Source organism: Acomys russatus, chromosome 27 (genome assembly GCF_903995435.1).
Source record: "Acomys russatus chromosome 27, mAcoRus1.1, whole genome shotgun sequence".
Classification (NCBI taxonomy): domain Eukaryota; kingdom Metazoa; phylum Chordata; class Mammalia; order Rodentia; family Muridae; genus Acomys; species Acomys russatus.
In genome coordinates, this window is record NC_067163.1 from 26861614 (window position 1) to 26877698 (window position 16085).

At 39.4% G+C, this 16085-nt stretch overlaps 1 protein-coding gene across 1 annotated transcript in view; it reads right to left on the reverse strand.

The window, feature by feature from the left end:
- LOC127209837 (rho GTPase-activating protein 7-like) overlaps window positions 1-11666 on the reverse strand; it is a 100233-nt gene extending 88567 nt beyond the window's left edge. Inside the window, exon 1 of the mRNA XM_051169475.1 lies at window positions 10498-11666. Coding sequence (XP_051025432.1) covers window positions 10498-11520 — 1023 coding nt within the window. The 5' untranslated portion in view covers window positions 11521-11666. The remainder of the gene's footprint in view (window positions 1-10497) is intronic.
- Window positions 11667-16085: the final 4419 nt, after the last annotated feature.

Sequence of the window (16085 nt, forward strand, 5' to 3'; positions counted from 1 at the left end):
TTCACCTGATTCAGGCATTTGCAGACTGGTTCTAAGAACTGGGTAGCTGCTACAAATGTAAGGTTGAGATCTACTTCACATGAGCTTATGTTGTGGTAAGCAATGTAAGTGAATTTGTTGTTTATTATATATTATAGTGAGAGAGGATAAGAAAGATGTATACATCATGTTAGGAAAGGTTCATAAGCTGGCATGGTGACCCACGCCTTTAATCCCAGCACTCGGGAGGCAGAGGCAGGCAGATTGCTGTGAATTCGAGGCCAGCCTGGTCTACTAAATGAGTCTAAAACAGATTAGGCTACACAGAGAAACCTTGTCTCGAAAAACCAAAAAAAAAAAATAAATAAAAAATAAATAAAAATAAAAAATAAAAAAAAAATAAAGAAAGAAAGAAAGAAAAGGGGAAAAAAAAAAGAATGATTCGTATAGCTGGGCGTGGTGGTGTACACCTGTAATCCCAGCACTCAGGGAGGCAGAGGCAGGTGGATCTCTGTGAGTTTGAGGCCAGCATGGTCTACAAAGCAAATCCAGGACAGCCAAGGCTACACAGAGAAACCCTGTCTCAAAAACCAAAAAACAAAAACAGAGCAAAACAAAACAACGGTGGCATTTGATCAGTATCAATTTTAACACATGACATCGTTTTCTGACATAGACAGGTAGGACGCACTATGAAGTTAAAGTGCCACACATGTATGTAGAATGCAATGGAACACATGTGTAAGCTGCTATTCTTTTTACAAGCACTGTGACATACTGGGCTATAGTAGTATTAAGTGATCTTTTTCATTATGTCCATGGTAACCTCCCCATCTAAATATTCCTATACTTTCTTGATAATAGAAAGTTTTGGGCAAACATGTTTTCTATAGCACACACTCTAATTCTCAGCCCCCTGATAGCTTAGTATAGAGACAAAACTAAATTCTAGCTTATAAATTCTGAGACAAAATAATATGAGTCTGTCTTCCAGATTCTCTGTATGGTGGAAGGGTGTACTCACCCTTTGTTATTTCCCTGTCCTTATGGTCTGAATATGATGAAGATTCAAGAGAAGGAAGAAGATTGATAAAAAGAGGCCTGGAAACTGGAAAATACAAAGCCAATACATTTGCCCGTGCCTGCTAATACCCAGCTATTATGGACAAGTGAAATAGATTGCCAATGCCAATTCTTGTGCAGGCATTTAGTGACAGTGGCCAAGCCTAACGTCTGAATAATAGAGGTTAAAGGGTAAGATCCTATAATTTTTCTTATCATTTGTGTCTGTATATGTATGTGAATATGCATGTGTTCATGTAGGTTCATATGTGTGTAAGCATATGCACACATATGTGTGAGAGAGTGTGTGTAGGTTAGAGATCATTTACAGGTATTCTCAGGTGTTCTTTTTGAGCAACTATCCACTTTCTTATTTAAACCAGGTCCTTGTGCTCCTGCAGTACCCACTTGATTGACTGACCTTCCTCCCCAGCCCAACTCTTTTACGAGACCTGGCATTGTAGTAGCACAGGCTGGCTCAGAACTTATAATGTAGCCCATAGCAATCGTTCTGCTTCAATCTATCAAGTGTTTGCGATTTCATTTATTTTATTTATATGACTTTATTTTTACATTTTGCATGCCTATATGTATATGTGTGTGTGTGTGTGTGTGTGCGCGCGCGTGCACATGTGCATGTGAGAGAGAGAGAGAGAGAGAGATAGATAGAGAGAGAGAGAGAGAGAGAGAGAGAGAGAGAGAGAGAGAGAGAGAGAGAGAGAGAGAGAGAGAGAGAGAGAGAGAGTGCGCATGCACTGGTGCTCCATAGCCCATGTGGGATGGTCAGAGTATAACATGTGAGAATTGATTTTTCTCCTTCTACTACATAGGACAGGACATATAAGTCAGCTTTTCAGAGTTTCCCTGCCTAACTATCTTGCCAGTTTCTTCCTTGTGTTTTTAGGTAAGGTGTTTCCCAGGCCTGGAGCTCAGTGAGTATGCTAGGCTGACTAGCTAGGAGTCCCCAGGACCTGTCTGACTGCCCACCCCAGCACTGAGAGTGTACACACAGGTTTCTAGGGATGGAATCCAGGTCCCTATGCTTCGGCAGCAACCACTTCACTGGCTGACCTTCCTCCCCAGCCCAACTCTTTCTGAGGCCTGGGGTTGCTGTAGCCCAGGCTGGGTCAGAACTCATGATGTAGCCCATAGCAATATTTCTGTGTCAGTCTATCAACCGTTGAGATTAAAGGCATAAGCCATTCCATGCACCAAGAATCCCAAAGTCAAAAGTGATTTGTTGTTAGATTGAGGGGGTTTCTTGGAAGTGGGTAAGGGTGTCACTTCAAGGTTATGATTTTTGTAATTTTTTGGAGTTTTTCCTGCTTTGTAGTATGGCTCATGTCTCATCTAAGTATGCTAATAAAAACACATTCGTACATTTCTTTAACTATAATATTACTTAAATGCCTGGCAAATATTTAAACGTTCTCTGCAGAAGACAGAAATCGGGACTCTTTAATTAGTAAACCACCGTCAGTGACAAATAACATTAGTTTTCCCAAAACCTCCAACCTCAAGACTTTCCCCACGGCTTTTCCATCTTCACATATCTTTTGGTTTGAGAGACCACTTCTCAGACTGTCTCCCGCCTCCAGACTTCTGCGGAATGTGTCTCTGAGGAGTGCTTTTAAGCCGCTGCCTGGGCCAGGGATTCACCGAAGACCACACGGCCATGTTGCCCATTCACTAATGCTCTTGGTTTCCCTTTGATTTTTGTGGTTTCAGTTTCAATTTCATGAACTATCTTAACATATTTAAGCTCAAAAAGTATTATTAACTCAAAAGCTCATTGGATAGGTATGCTACACAGTCCTCTGTTATGGAGACTCCTTAGAAATGTGTGTGTGTGTGTGTGTGTGTGTGTGTGTGTGTGTGTGTGTGTGTGTGTATCCTGGATTGTCACAAGCATTCCTGGACAAAGAAAGTCACGTCGAATAGTAAGTAGTTGCCAAACTTTACAGGTTCCAAAGAGTGTTGCTGTACACAGGAAGCACACCATGTCTGGAGGAGCTCTAGGCAACATTTTTAGGAGATCATTCCTTTGTTTCTGTTGCTCTGTTCCTTGATACAGGACCTCATCATATAATAAAAGCTGCCTCCATATTTATTGTATAATGAAAGTTACCTTCATAGCTCCTATCCTTCTGCATCAGCCTCCCAAGTGGGGAGAGGTTTCAGGCCTGTATTGCTGTTCCCTGCAGACTAAAGAATCTTGTATCCTCTGTTTTGCTGTCTCGTTTTGTTTTGTTTGTTTTACTTAAGTCTTAGAACACAGACTATTTCCCAATGAAAGAAAAATCTATGCTTGAAAATTCCATAAAGGATTTTGCTTGTTTGTTTGCTTGATTTGTTGTTGTTGTTTGAGAAAGGGTTTCTCTGCTTAGTCTTGGCTGTAGACTTGCTTTGTAGACCAGTCTGGCATTGAACTCACAGAGATCTGCCTGCCTCTGTCTCCCAAGTGCAGGGATTACAGGTATGTGCCACCTCACCCTGCTAAATTTGGTATTCTTATTTTGCATTCAATTAATGAGGTGATTAAAGTTCTCATATGATCTCACAGCCATTTTCGCATTTCCAACCTCTCTTTTCATGTTATACCATGACCAAGAAGCAATTTCATCTAGACAGGTGGCTCATCAAACTCCAGTATCTGGACTCTGACATTGCCCAGACATGAAAATGGGGCTCACATGTGTCCCTGAAGACACTGTTGTAGAAAACCTGTGTCACGGAGCTCTAGTCATAGCTATCAAGAAGGCACAACCCCTATTCAGATCTAGCCAATGGACAGCACATTCTCTACAGTTGTGGGGAGAGCAGGGACTAATTCTGACATGAACTCTGGTGCCCCATATTTGACCACTTCCGCTTGGTGGGGAGTCTTGGTGTCACTCAGAGGAAGGGTAAGCAGGCTACCAGGATGAAATCTGGTTGTGGTCATATGGTAGGGGAGGAGGTCCCCTTCTGTCACAAATCTAGGGGAGGGGAATAGGATGAAAGAGGGAGGGAAGGGGGAACAGGAAGATACAAGTGAGGGGATAACAATTGAGATGTAATCTGAATATATTACTTAAATAAATAAAAGAAAAGAAGAAGAAGAAGAAGAAGAAGAAGAAGAAGAAGAAGAAGAAAGAAGAGAAAGAAGAAGAAGAAGAAGAAGAGAAGAAGAAGAAGAAGAAGAAGAAGAAGAAGAAGAAGAAGAAGAAGAAGAAGAAGAAGGCAAAGCAGAAAGATTCCAGGTTTGAGGCTGCCTGATCTACATAGTGAATTCTGGGTCAGCCTCGGCCAGCTCAGAGGATCCTGTTTCAAAATAAAAAGTTTGAAAAAGAAAAGGTTGGGAGTATAGCTCTGTTATAGGGCTCTTGCCCAGCGTCTTCCCAATTCCATGCCTCCCCCAAACACACATGGATGCTTCTCTCTTTTAAACTGGCACCACTGAACACTGACAGTACATTTCAAGCTTCAGTTAGAATTCTTATGGCCATTTTGAAAATCTATAAATACTTGCTTTCATTTTCACAAAATAACTTTAGTGAGCATACACAATATATTCCAAATACTTATATTTATACTGCTTTATTTTTGTACTTTACTGTATTCATTTCACCCATAAGCCCATCATCTATAAGAAATATATAGGCTACAAGTAAAAAAAAAATCTCCTTTTATCTGTCTAATTCCACACTCATTTAAATAACTGATGCCACCCTGAGCCCAGCTAGAAGATATCCAGCATATTCTATTTAGTTATAGAGTGTTCATATCTCCTATTTACTTATAAAGATTTTATATATTCTATTCAGTTATAGAGAGTTTATTCTTCTGTCTGTAGTGTGGAGATTGAATAAGAATGTCACCCATAGATTCATGAATTTGAATGCTCAGTCACAAGGAGTGGCATTGTTTGAAAGGATTAGAAGGATTAGGAGGTGTGGCCTCACTGGAGGAAGAAAGTCATTGAGATTGAGCTTTGAGGTTCCAAAAGCCCAAGCCAGCCCCAGACACACTCCTCTTCCTCTTCTGCCTCAGCTTCTATAATACCAGGATGTAGGTCTCAGCTACTCCACCGAGGCCTGCCTGCTTGCCACAGTGCTCCTCACAATGATGGTAATGGACTGAACCACTAAAATTGTTAGCAAGCCCCTATTAAATGCTTTCTTTCACAAGAGTTAACTTGTTCATGTGTCTCTTCACAGCAATAGAACAGTGACTAAGACAGAACTTGGTACCAGGGACTAGGATATTGCTGTGACAGGCCTGACCATGCTCCATGTTGGTGGAATGTGGAATTTGAGAGTTTGAACTAGAAAGCAGTTGGCATTTTAAGTGGGGCCATCCTAGAAGGGGCAAGGAGAATGGTGCTGAGGGTACTTTGTACAGTGGGGGCCCAACACAAGAAATTTCAAGGAAAGAATATTAATAATTGGCCTAGAGACATTTCTTGTGGTATTTTCGTAAAGAATGTGGCTGCTTTTTGCCCTTATCATAAAAATCTGCTGGAGGCTAAGTTGAAGAGTTTTGGATTAATGAGATTGGCAGACTAGCTTTCAAGACACCCTTGTATTGAGTGTATACTGTGGGCAGTAATAATCACCCTTATGAAAATCTACAATGAAAAGGAGCAAGCAAGCTGGACAAAGATAAATACAAACTGTACAGTTTGCTAAAAGTTTAAAGAAAAGCCAGATGCTAAATACAATAAAGGGAGTAGTGATCTCAGGGCAAGCCCTCCCTTTGCTAAGCTTCCAACCTGTGAAAAAGAATTATAGAAAAGTTTAAACAGTGAAGGAAACCATCAACAACAGAAAGCTGATACAGACATAACTGGACAGGGAGCCAAGCTCCAGCCTCATCAAGCAGCAGAACTTGGCAGCTTTGCCCTGTGGTTCTGGCTTTAGAGTCAAGAATACAAGAGAGGGGCCGTGGAATTTCTCTTCAAGGCTAAGAAAAGCTACAGAAGCCAGGTATGTGCCAGAGGTGTCCCGGCACAAACGCCCAGAGAGGTCATTGGCACAAAGCTATGAAGATGAATCCTGGGTGTCATGGGAGAATCCAAGATGATGAAGATGCCAGAGTACTGGAATACCTTCAAAGAGAGCTGCAGACTAGGTATGACACCATTTCAAGAGAGGAAAGTGTATTGCAGTCAACAGAGATGAAAATAGTTGGGGATCTGAAGAGCGCTTTGACATCACACACAGGGATACAGACTTTGGAATTTATCCTGCTGCTTTTTCCGTCTCGTTTCAGTCCAGTATTTCCTCACAATGCTCCTTTTCCTCCCTTTTGGAATGGTGATATATAATCTGTGCCATTGTTTGTTGGAAGTCTGTGATCTGCTTTTTTATTTTACAGGGGCTACAATTAAGAGGTTAGCGTGAGTCTCAGAAGAGACTTAGAACTTTGGGATTTTAAAGTGTTGAGACTGTCAAAGACTGTGGCAACCTTTGAAGTTTGGCTAAATGTATTTTATGTTATGATATTGTTATGAGCCTACTGGAGCCAGGAAGTAGTGGTTTGAATTAGAATGCCCCCCCCCCCCATTGGCTCATAGAATTGAATGTTTAGTCCCTGGGGAATGGCATTATTTGAAAGGATTAGAGGGAATAGGAGGTGTGGCCTTGTTGGAGGAAGTGTGCCACTAGGGGTGAGCTTTGACCTTTGAAAAGCCTTTGCTAGACCCAGGTTCTCTCTCTCTGCCTATGAGTCAGGATGTAGCTCTCAGCTTCTGCTTCAATGCCTGCTTACTTGCTCATCTGTTTCTCACCATGATGATAATGGACTAAACCTCTGAAACTGTAAGGTAGCCCCAACTAAATGCTTTCTTTAATAAGAGTTTATAATTTCCAAATATACAAATATGTTTTTCACTCAAACAGGAATATGCTATACTTACTAATTTGCCATTATTTTCTTCTAGATGAACAATATCATGGATATCTTTTCAGATAAGTGCCATGATTTTTACTTAATCTTTGTGTGTGTGTCTGTGTGTGTGTGTACACACATGTATATGTGTTCATATGTGTGCATATGATTGTAAGGGCATACATGTATGAGGAGGCCAGAGGTTAACACTGAGTGTTTTCCTCTGTCACTCTCCATCTTTTTTTTAAAATTTCAATTTTATTCTGTGTATGGGTGCTATGCCTGCAAGTATGTGTGTGCACCAAACTCATGTCTGGTGTCCATGGAGGTTGAAAGAGGCATTTATTCCACTGGAACTGGAGCTAAAGATGGTTGTGAGATACCATGTGGGTGCTAGGAATTGAATCAGGTACCCTGAAAAGAAAATACTCTCAGTGCCCATAACCTTTGAGCAATCTTTCTGGCTCCAACGCTCCACATTAGTGTTTGAGACAGTGTCTCTCATTGGCTCTGGATCTAACTGCTTGGTTCTGGTTTGATCAGCTGGCTAATAAGCCCAGGGACCCCACTGCCTCTGAACCTTGAGTGCTGGGGCTACAGGTATGCCTTGCCACACTCAGCCTTTTATGTGTGTTCTGGGAAATAAAATTCAGTTTTTTCTGCTTGTATAGTAAGCATTTTACGGACTGAGCCATTTCTACAAGCCCCTCAGTCCAAATCTTCAAAGACTGTATAGTATTCAATACAACTCATAATAGTTAAGTTTAGGCTGTTTCTTTTATTTTTAAGTTATGTGAAGCAAAGAGCCTCTCTGTACATAAATTTCTTATATACATTTGGTTATTTTGGTACAATTTGTCCTAATTTTCAATTTACAGTTATTTAACATTCATTAATAGATAAACAAAAGTTATTACACATTTTATTATAATTATTTTTATCTTAGCTGCCTTTCTATAACAACTTTTGAACCTAACTGTGTGCATTTAATCTGCTCACCACAAGGCATGCCAAAAGGTTGTAATGTCAAAGTAAGTATTTCAACCAACAATGCTGCAACACTTTGGGGTGTTGAAATGCTTAAAATAGAACATTTAAATTAGAACTTGCAAATGAGATATAACTACAGATGTCAAAGTACAGCCTTTAGCAGTACGCTGAAGAGTAGATTCCTTCCAGCATTCCTCATATTGATATCAATGCCCAACCATGAGCCAATGTTGCAGGAATGTTTACTGTGTCTGTAGGCAGTTGGGCTAGATTTGTCTTATTTTAGGGAGCTATGTCGTAAGTCAGCTAATATTTTCTTGTGTAATTATTGCATTCTCTCCAACAGATTTCAGAGGAGATATGGAAATTTCTGGAACTGTGACCTGAGCATTCGAATCATGATAACTTCATGGAGCACTGACACTTGAGCACAGCTTGCATAAGGAAGAGACCCTTTTGCCAGAAGCACAGAGTATTCTGTAGGAATATAGTCTGAGCATATTGCTTTTTGCTGTAACATCTTTGAGTTCATTTAATCAAACTAGTTTACTACATTTAGTTTAATGATCTAGTTTGTTAACAAAACCACAGTGTATGGACATAAGAAAGAATTGGAAAGGTCCCCCTCATCCTATGGGTGGATGGCCCCAGTTAAAGAGAACAAAGCATTTCTGTCCTTTGTTTAGTAAAAGTGAATTTATGGATTAAGATTATATCAGGAAAGGAGAAGTAAAGGCTGCTTTTCTTATGACACAAAGTGTCCAGGTATTCCGGGTTTCTTCAACTGCAACAGGAAAGTGATGGGAGAAGAAACTATCAGTTAGATTTATATCACTTTATGGAGTACTATGTTATCAGAAAAAAAATGTAGAACAAGTCTGAAATCTTGAATAAAAGTTCAATGCTAACCCACAGTCAGGTAGAGATAACCCTGTACTTTCCTTATGTGGAAGCTTCCTCAGGGAATCTGTAAAATCCCTCAAAAAGGCTTTGCAATATAAGGTAAAATAGTTAGATAAGGTCTTCAAAAGACCTGCAATATATGGCATTTTAAAGATGTTTTTATTATTTTAACAATTCTTTGACAAGACAGATTAACTCCTGGCAGCCCCTAGCCTACCTCAAAGAGGATGATGAGCATCAAAGAGATGGCTTCAAACAGTGGCTTCAAACGAGGCAAAATGTCCTCATTTCTGCCACAGACAGAATTCTGCCTAAAAATTGTCAAGCTTGGATGCAGGCAGAGTCAATGGCCAAACTCTCCCAAGACAGGATAAGCAAGTCCTCAATAGTTCCTGCCTCACAAATATGTCTGTCTGATACACTGAGCCAGAAGGCTGAAGATGATGCTTCAACATTATAAAGAATTTTGGGTGACTTTTCAGGCAGTAAACTGTCTCTGTCCAATTTTTCATTTTGGAAGCTGCTGACCTGTACTTCCGGTTCACTCAGGTAATTAAGTTTTATTCCTTCTCAAGTCTCTGATGGTGTTGAATACCAGATTAAGCTTAGTTGTTTAGGAGTTAACATGATTTTAGGTCTAGATAGATGTTTTGAGTTAATAGAGATGAGCTATAATAGATGTTGATTTTCATTCAGAATTTTAGACTTACCAAGATAGGAAAGATGTTTTCTTCAAGTTTGCCAAATACAAATAGCCAAACCACTATGAATATGACATTTATATAATTCTTGATTGTTTTTTGGTTCTTCCTGCTGTATGTAGCTTATTTTATTTATGTGTAATAATATAAATGTATATGTAAAAAAGAAATATAATAAAAAATATTAATATCATGTATTGGCCCCTTTCAAGGAAAAGATGTAATGATGCATCTATTGATAGTGGATGTACTAGTGTGACAGTTAAAGTAATATTAGCACATGCAAGGTGTTGTATTTCTATATTGAAAGGGTTATTTTGAATTTTTAGGAGTTACATTATTTTTAATTCCATGTATGTGCGTAAATCAGCACATGGGGTATGAATGTGAGTGCAGAGGCCCTTGGAGGCTGGGAGAACGCATAGAACAGCTGTGAGATACTCAACATGGGAGCTGAGAAATGAACTCTGGTCCTTTGGAAGAGAGCTACATGCTCTTAACCTCTGAGCCATTCTACCACTCTCAGGTTGTTTTTATTTTAAATATGTGGCTGAAAATGACTAAATACGTTCTTTGAAAGGAAAAGAAAGCAAGCCCATGCAAATGAGACAAGATTAAAGACACCTCTGTTTTTCCTATAAAAATTACGTGTCACTTTTCAGAAGTCCAGGAACTACTAAGAGAAGGGCAATGGTGAGCGCTAAATTCCTAGGGAAGTAAGCCATGCTGTGTTCTAGCTCAGCACAATTTTAAAGGGCCACAAACCATCACCATGTTATTAGTGAGATAGTAAGATTGTTTTAGGTCAACTCTCACATATTTCCATGGTTTTATCAAGTGAATAGTCTTTAAACTGTACTAGTTCCAAGACAGGGTAAGAACAACAAAACAAAATGAAACATCTGTGCATCCTTTTCAGTCCAAACACATTTCATGAGTGATGAAAATAAGGATATTTACAAAAGCCAGATGATCTACGTGTGAGGCTTACCTTTCTCTTGCGCAGTCTGACTTGATTGTCTATGGTCTCCTGGGTGGTCACTGGGCCCCTTAAATGTAAACACTGCATGCCATCTTCTGTGCTGACCTTGAGAGGGCTTCTGTTTTGATGTCCTGAGAACCCACCCTTCTCCAGGTCATTTTCTGCTGACATTCCACCAGGGCAGGAAGGAGGCTGCAGAAGGTAGCTTCCGCAATCTGCTTTTAATAATGGCAACCCGCTGTCTGCAGAAGGAGCAGCCAAGCAGTCTTCTTCTACTACAGGGTGGTGATTTTTTTCCTGTTCATCTTTAGGGGAGTCAGGTTTCCTTCGTTGTTGAGCCATCACTGCAGAAGTAAGCAGTTGTGTCTCAGGTGTGGTATCTTTCACATTCAAAGACTCCAACGTATTTACTTTGGGTACATCTTTTGTTTCACTTGAACTTATATTCTTACAAAGCTCCAGGCTTTTCCTTATAGCATCGGCATCTTTCTTTTCCCCACTTGCTTCTGCTGGAGACATGTCAGCTTCACCAGCCATCCTCCAGGAGTTCTGAGAATCGTGGTTACTTTGCATGGTGGGCAGTGTCTGCACGAAGGAGCCTGCTCCTTCGACACCATCTTGGCTGCCTCTTTCATGTTGCTGGGGAGTTAAAATCTGTGAGTCATTGGTAAGGTGTAGATCAAAATCAGAATCCTCATCAGAAATGTGCACTAGTGTTTCTGTGCTGGCCTCTAGCGAAAGAAACTGCTCTTCCCCTTCCTGGCTGTCACTTTCATCCACCTCCTGTGAAATGTGACCCATTGACCTCCCAGGAAAGTCTCCTGTCTCTGACCCACCACAGCAGTCTGGTAGAGAGGCACATTTCTCTTTATGGTCCACATTTAAGGTTGCATCTTTTTCCATACTTGCCTGCAAGTTGTTGGATACCAGTCCGTGATGACATGCTATGTCATACTCATCAGAATTAAAAGGCTGTTCACTCTGTTGGGTCACATGCTCTTCCCAGCTCCTCTTTCTGATAGCTACAGACATGTCATCATAGTTTAGCAAAAGATAAGGAGATGCATTCCATATGACACTCAAGGGGATGTAACTTGTTAAGCGATGATTTCGAATTCACGGATCAAGGAAGAGTGTGTGATCTGCCATTTTGCAAACTGTTTTAAAAAATTGAAAATATGCTGTTATAGATACAAATTCCAAGGTAAAAATATTTCATGGCAAAGAATCTCATCTGTGCTATGAAGCAAAGGTAAAGGATAATACAAAGCTTTTGTTTAATAGTCTTAAAGGTTTTGTTTCCCAGAAGCAGTCTAATACGAAAGAAAATTTGTATTTAGTATTTGTAGCAAATATTTATCAATACATAAAAAAAACAATTGAGCTGGTTTATTAAAAGAATAAAGATATAAGTGCCAAAACATTTTAAGCCCCATTAAGAAAATATTTGGATTGCGGTACTTAATAAAATTCACTGGAAAAACTAACTTGTTGCTCTGGTTTTGCATGCTTTCCTGATTTACTTTTGTGAACAAAAGCCATTAAGGAAATTGATTTGCTGTTTGCTTTGAATTGAAACAAAGGTCACCGGGGGACTCGGTCCTGCAAAACTTGAGCAATGGAGACAGCATGTGCAATGCATTAGTGTGTAAAAGAACTCACACTGGTCCCAGTGACCAGGATGTCTCTACCCCAGGGGAATAACAGAGAAGCAGAATAATACAGTTTAGTTCTGATTAACTTACAATTCCTGAGTAGGAAACCATGATGTATCCCATCATAAGGCTTTAGAATAGATACTTCTATCCATATATTCATTTTCTGGCATTACTAATATTGCCGAAGCCTAAAATAATATGTAAGTATTGTCGAAGCCTAAAATAATATGTAAGTGTTCCAAGCAATGGATCTAAGACATGAGCCAATATTTAAATTATGTCAAGCTTCTAAGGCCCAGGCTCAAATAACCAAGGGATTTCATTGTCTCCATAGAATTGTAATATTTTAACCCCCATCCTCTTTCCTCATGTCTTTACTGTGTATGAACTCTAACCCCGCCCCATGAAGGAATTCATGTGAACCAAAAAGGAGATATGCACATCACTGGACAATTAGGACCAGTCTTCTAGTACTCTAGCCTCATCATCCTCTTTCCATGGAAGGATATTAGTACATTTCTGTTAGGATTTGGACCATATGAATTTAAGCAAAACATAGAATCACATGTAAGATAAGGTCAGAACCTAAGAGCTTGCCAGGTCTCCGTCCTTCTGCCTTGAATTGTTTAAACTACTTAAAGCAAACAAGTTGTGTCCTTGTTAAAGTCACCCTTCTAAAATGGACTAACTCAAACGTCAATCTACAGTGAAAACAAATCACTAGACTGTGAGTGAAAACTCCCATGGAGAAGAGCAGACCTTTTTAGTTTTTGCTCTGCACAGGAACTGCCAGCACATGATGCTGCTCTTGCTGTACACCAGATTAACTGCGGGGCTAGCTTCAATCCCATCTCTTGAAAAGGACTCTGCTTCCCACCAGAAATCTCAAATTATTCCTGATAAGCACATGCCTGAAAGGTAGGTAGTCCCCGCTATAAAGATGGATGGAATGAAGATGTGCTAAGCATTTTGGTACCCTGGTCAGATCAAATCTCCTCCTGGATACTTTTTGGTTCCTTCAGTGGCCATCTTTGAAACTGCCCATCACATTTTCCATGTTGGCATTCACCTTGCACTGAGAAGGAAAGTATAAAGCTTCTGAGTGCCATGCATAAGTCATTATGGAGTGGGAGGTTACGGAAAGTGGGGGAAATGCTCAGATGCAGGCCAGGACATTTCTGCTTTCATGGGCAAATTTGGGTTGTAATAGGGTGGTTCTGTTTTAGATGCTTTCTTTTCTATATTTTTATCCAGTGTAGAAGGAGCAGGCTAACTTAAGAAATGCCAAGTGGTATTACTGTGTCATTCCTAAGCCCCATTTATGTTTAGGTTGAGCCTCAATTCTGGCTTTATTTCTTTTACTAAGAAAAAAAATGCAGTTCTTTGAGCTCCTCAGAGAGCTTGAGCGGAATCTGAAAAATCAATACACAGTTTTTTTTTTCTTCTAAGAGCTTATGATAGTTTTAACTTATTTTACTCAGCCACGCAAGCAGGAAAAGTGTTCCTGTCATGTTGAAGGATGATAGTTCAACAAATTTAGAGACAATCTAAAAGCACATGGAAATTATAAACTTCTTAGGCTCAATACACTGTAACTCTGCTATCATTTCTAATTTAGGTTTGAGGGCATTTAAAATCATTTTTATGACTCCATGTTATCTATTTTTAGGATAAAATAATTCTTACTCATTACAATCATCATCATTATGTTTTCAACACCTATTCCATAGTCCATGGCCTGATAGGTTTTAAAACATTTCATCCTCACCATCTTTCCTACACACACTTCTAATTTAAATCCAGTTTAGGCTCATAGTTAAACCTTCCACCTAAAGCCCAAGAAGTTTCTAATGAATAGAAGCACTGCATATTGGCACTGCATCTGGACATACCAGGCATGCTTTCCAAATGTTCTGAACTGACTAAAATCCATGCTGCTGGATGTATTCTTTCTAAAAAGTCTGACTTTCCCTAAGAGATTCTATATCAAGCTGCCTTATTTAAAGTTATCTTTCAAACTATATACCACTATCCTACATATTTCTGTTACATTTTCCCCCTTAATCCTTTTCAGGCAGTTTTATTCAGAATGAGCCTGGCTGCTGAGGACTTAGATGGAGGGTGGGTCATCCTAGGGTGTTGATTTTATGGGGTGAATTTCTGCAGGGGTTTTTACTTCTGAAATGCATGTGTTCCAACACCACTGTGTTTGTGTGGCTAGAGACTCTGCACACTTCTGGTCATGGAAATGCCCTAGACAACCTTTATGAGATGCTCAAAGCCACTTTTTGGTAGTATCGGTGCATAAAATATATATACAGAAAGTGATTTCAAGTTTATTGTTCATGTAATTTTTTACTACTACTCCTTAATATAAACATCTCATGGAATGCAACATATTTCAGAATCAAACACCATTGAGTATTACAGAATCTAAAAATGAGAAGGGCAGACACTCTAGTTTGAGAATCACTGGCCAATTTGTCATATTAAATTGTCACATTGTTATTTACACTTCTGACATATGCATACTGCTTATAATTTGCTCTGCCAATTAAAAGAACCTTCGTTGACTATTGTCAATTCTGCATCTTTCAAGAAGGAGGAATAATTAAAGGTCCCTGTGGCTGGAACAGTGTGTGGTGGTACCCAGTGGACAGCAGTAGAAAGCACAATCAATATTAAAACATCATTTACTGTCTAAAGAATGACAGATATGGTGCTGAACATAGAGCATAGAAATGTAAATATTGTATTCTGTCCTTTTGGTTGCATCTTTTAATTGAATGAGAGATATGCATATATAAACAATGACGCAGCATCACTGATGGATGCAGATGTTATGGAAACTTTCATCTCAGCTGGGAGCATCATCCCCTTTGTCCTGCTTTCAGTCTCTCTCCTCCTTCGTTAACAGAGAGGATGATGGCTATGGTAAATGTGCTAGATAAATGTTCAGAGTGAAATCTTTTCTGGTTCACTTTCTGCCTTTACAGCATCTAACTCTAGTGGTCAATTTGGTAGAGATGCCTACTTGATGAAAGAAATCTTCTGCTTCCAAGAACTTAACTTTTCAGGACCCTTTTAGGCAAGATAAAATAGATGCAGAAGTAAATGCTGGAAAATCATCTTGATTTTGAAATTTATTAGTCCACAGAAAAATGTCATTCCTCTGGAGCATTTCATTAAAAATGAAGAGAATCTTTTCTTCAAAGAAAAATATGAGCCAAGTACATTGTATGCATCTGTAAATGGTTCATAACAATATCAACACACTCTGTGTGTTATCTTTCTAAGATTTATTTTTTTAATGTGTGTGTGTGTGTGTGCGCGCGCGCGCGCGCGTGCGCACACACCTGTGTGCCTGTGACTGCAAGTGCCCACAGAGGCCACTGGAATGATAGGTAAATGTGAATTACCTAATGTAGATACCGGGGATCAAGGCTGGATACTCTGAAAGAGTGGTGCCTACTTTTAACCTCTGAGTGACCTCCCCATTCCTCTGTGTTTAAAAAAAAAAAAATCAGACAATATCCTAGGACTAGCTATCAAGTCTTTAGAGCCAGAGAATCAAGGAATACACAGTAGAACAAAGGAATAAAAAGTTACTATACTCAAACACATCTCTGTGGAATTTGAGAGCATATGACATCAAGCAAAGACCCTTAATGCTTTCCGAGAAACAGAAGATTACATTTTAGAAATTCTGAATGAATATAGTGTTAGATTTCTCAGAATTAACATTGAAAAGTAAAATGGCAAGAAAATATGCCTTTAAAATCTCATGTAGGAATTTGTTTCTATTTTAAAATATATTTTCAGAAGTGACCAGAGAAACAGGCAAGGCAAGAAGAAAGCCAAGAATTCAGTGTAAATGTCTGTGCAATAGAATTTCTATGATAGAAATTTATACAGTGAGTTTCTGGAAGAGATGTTGCT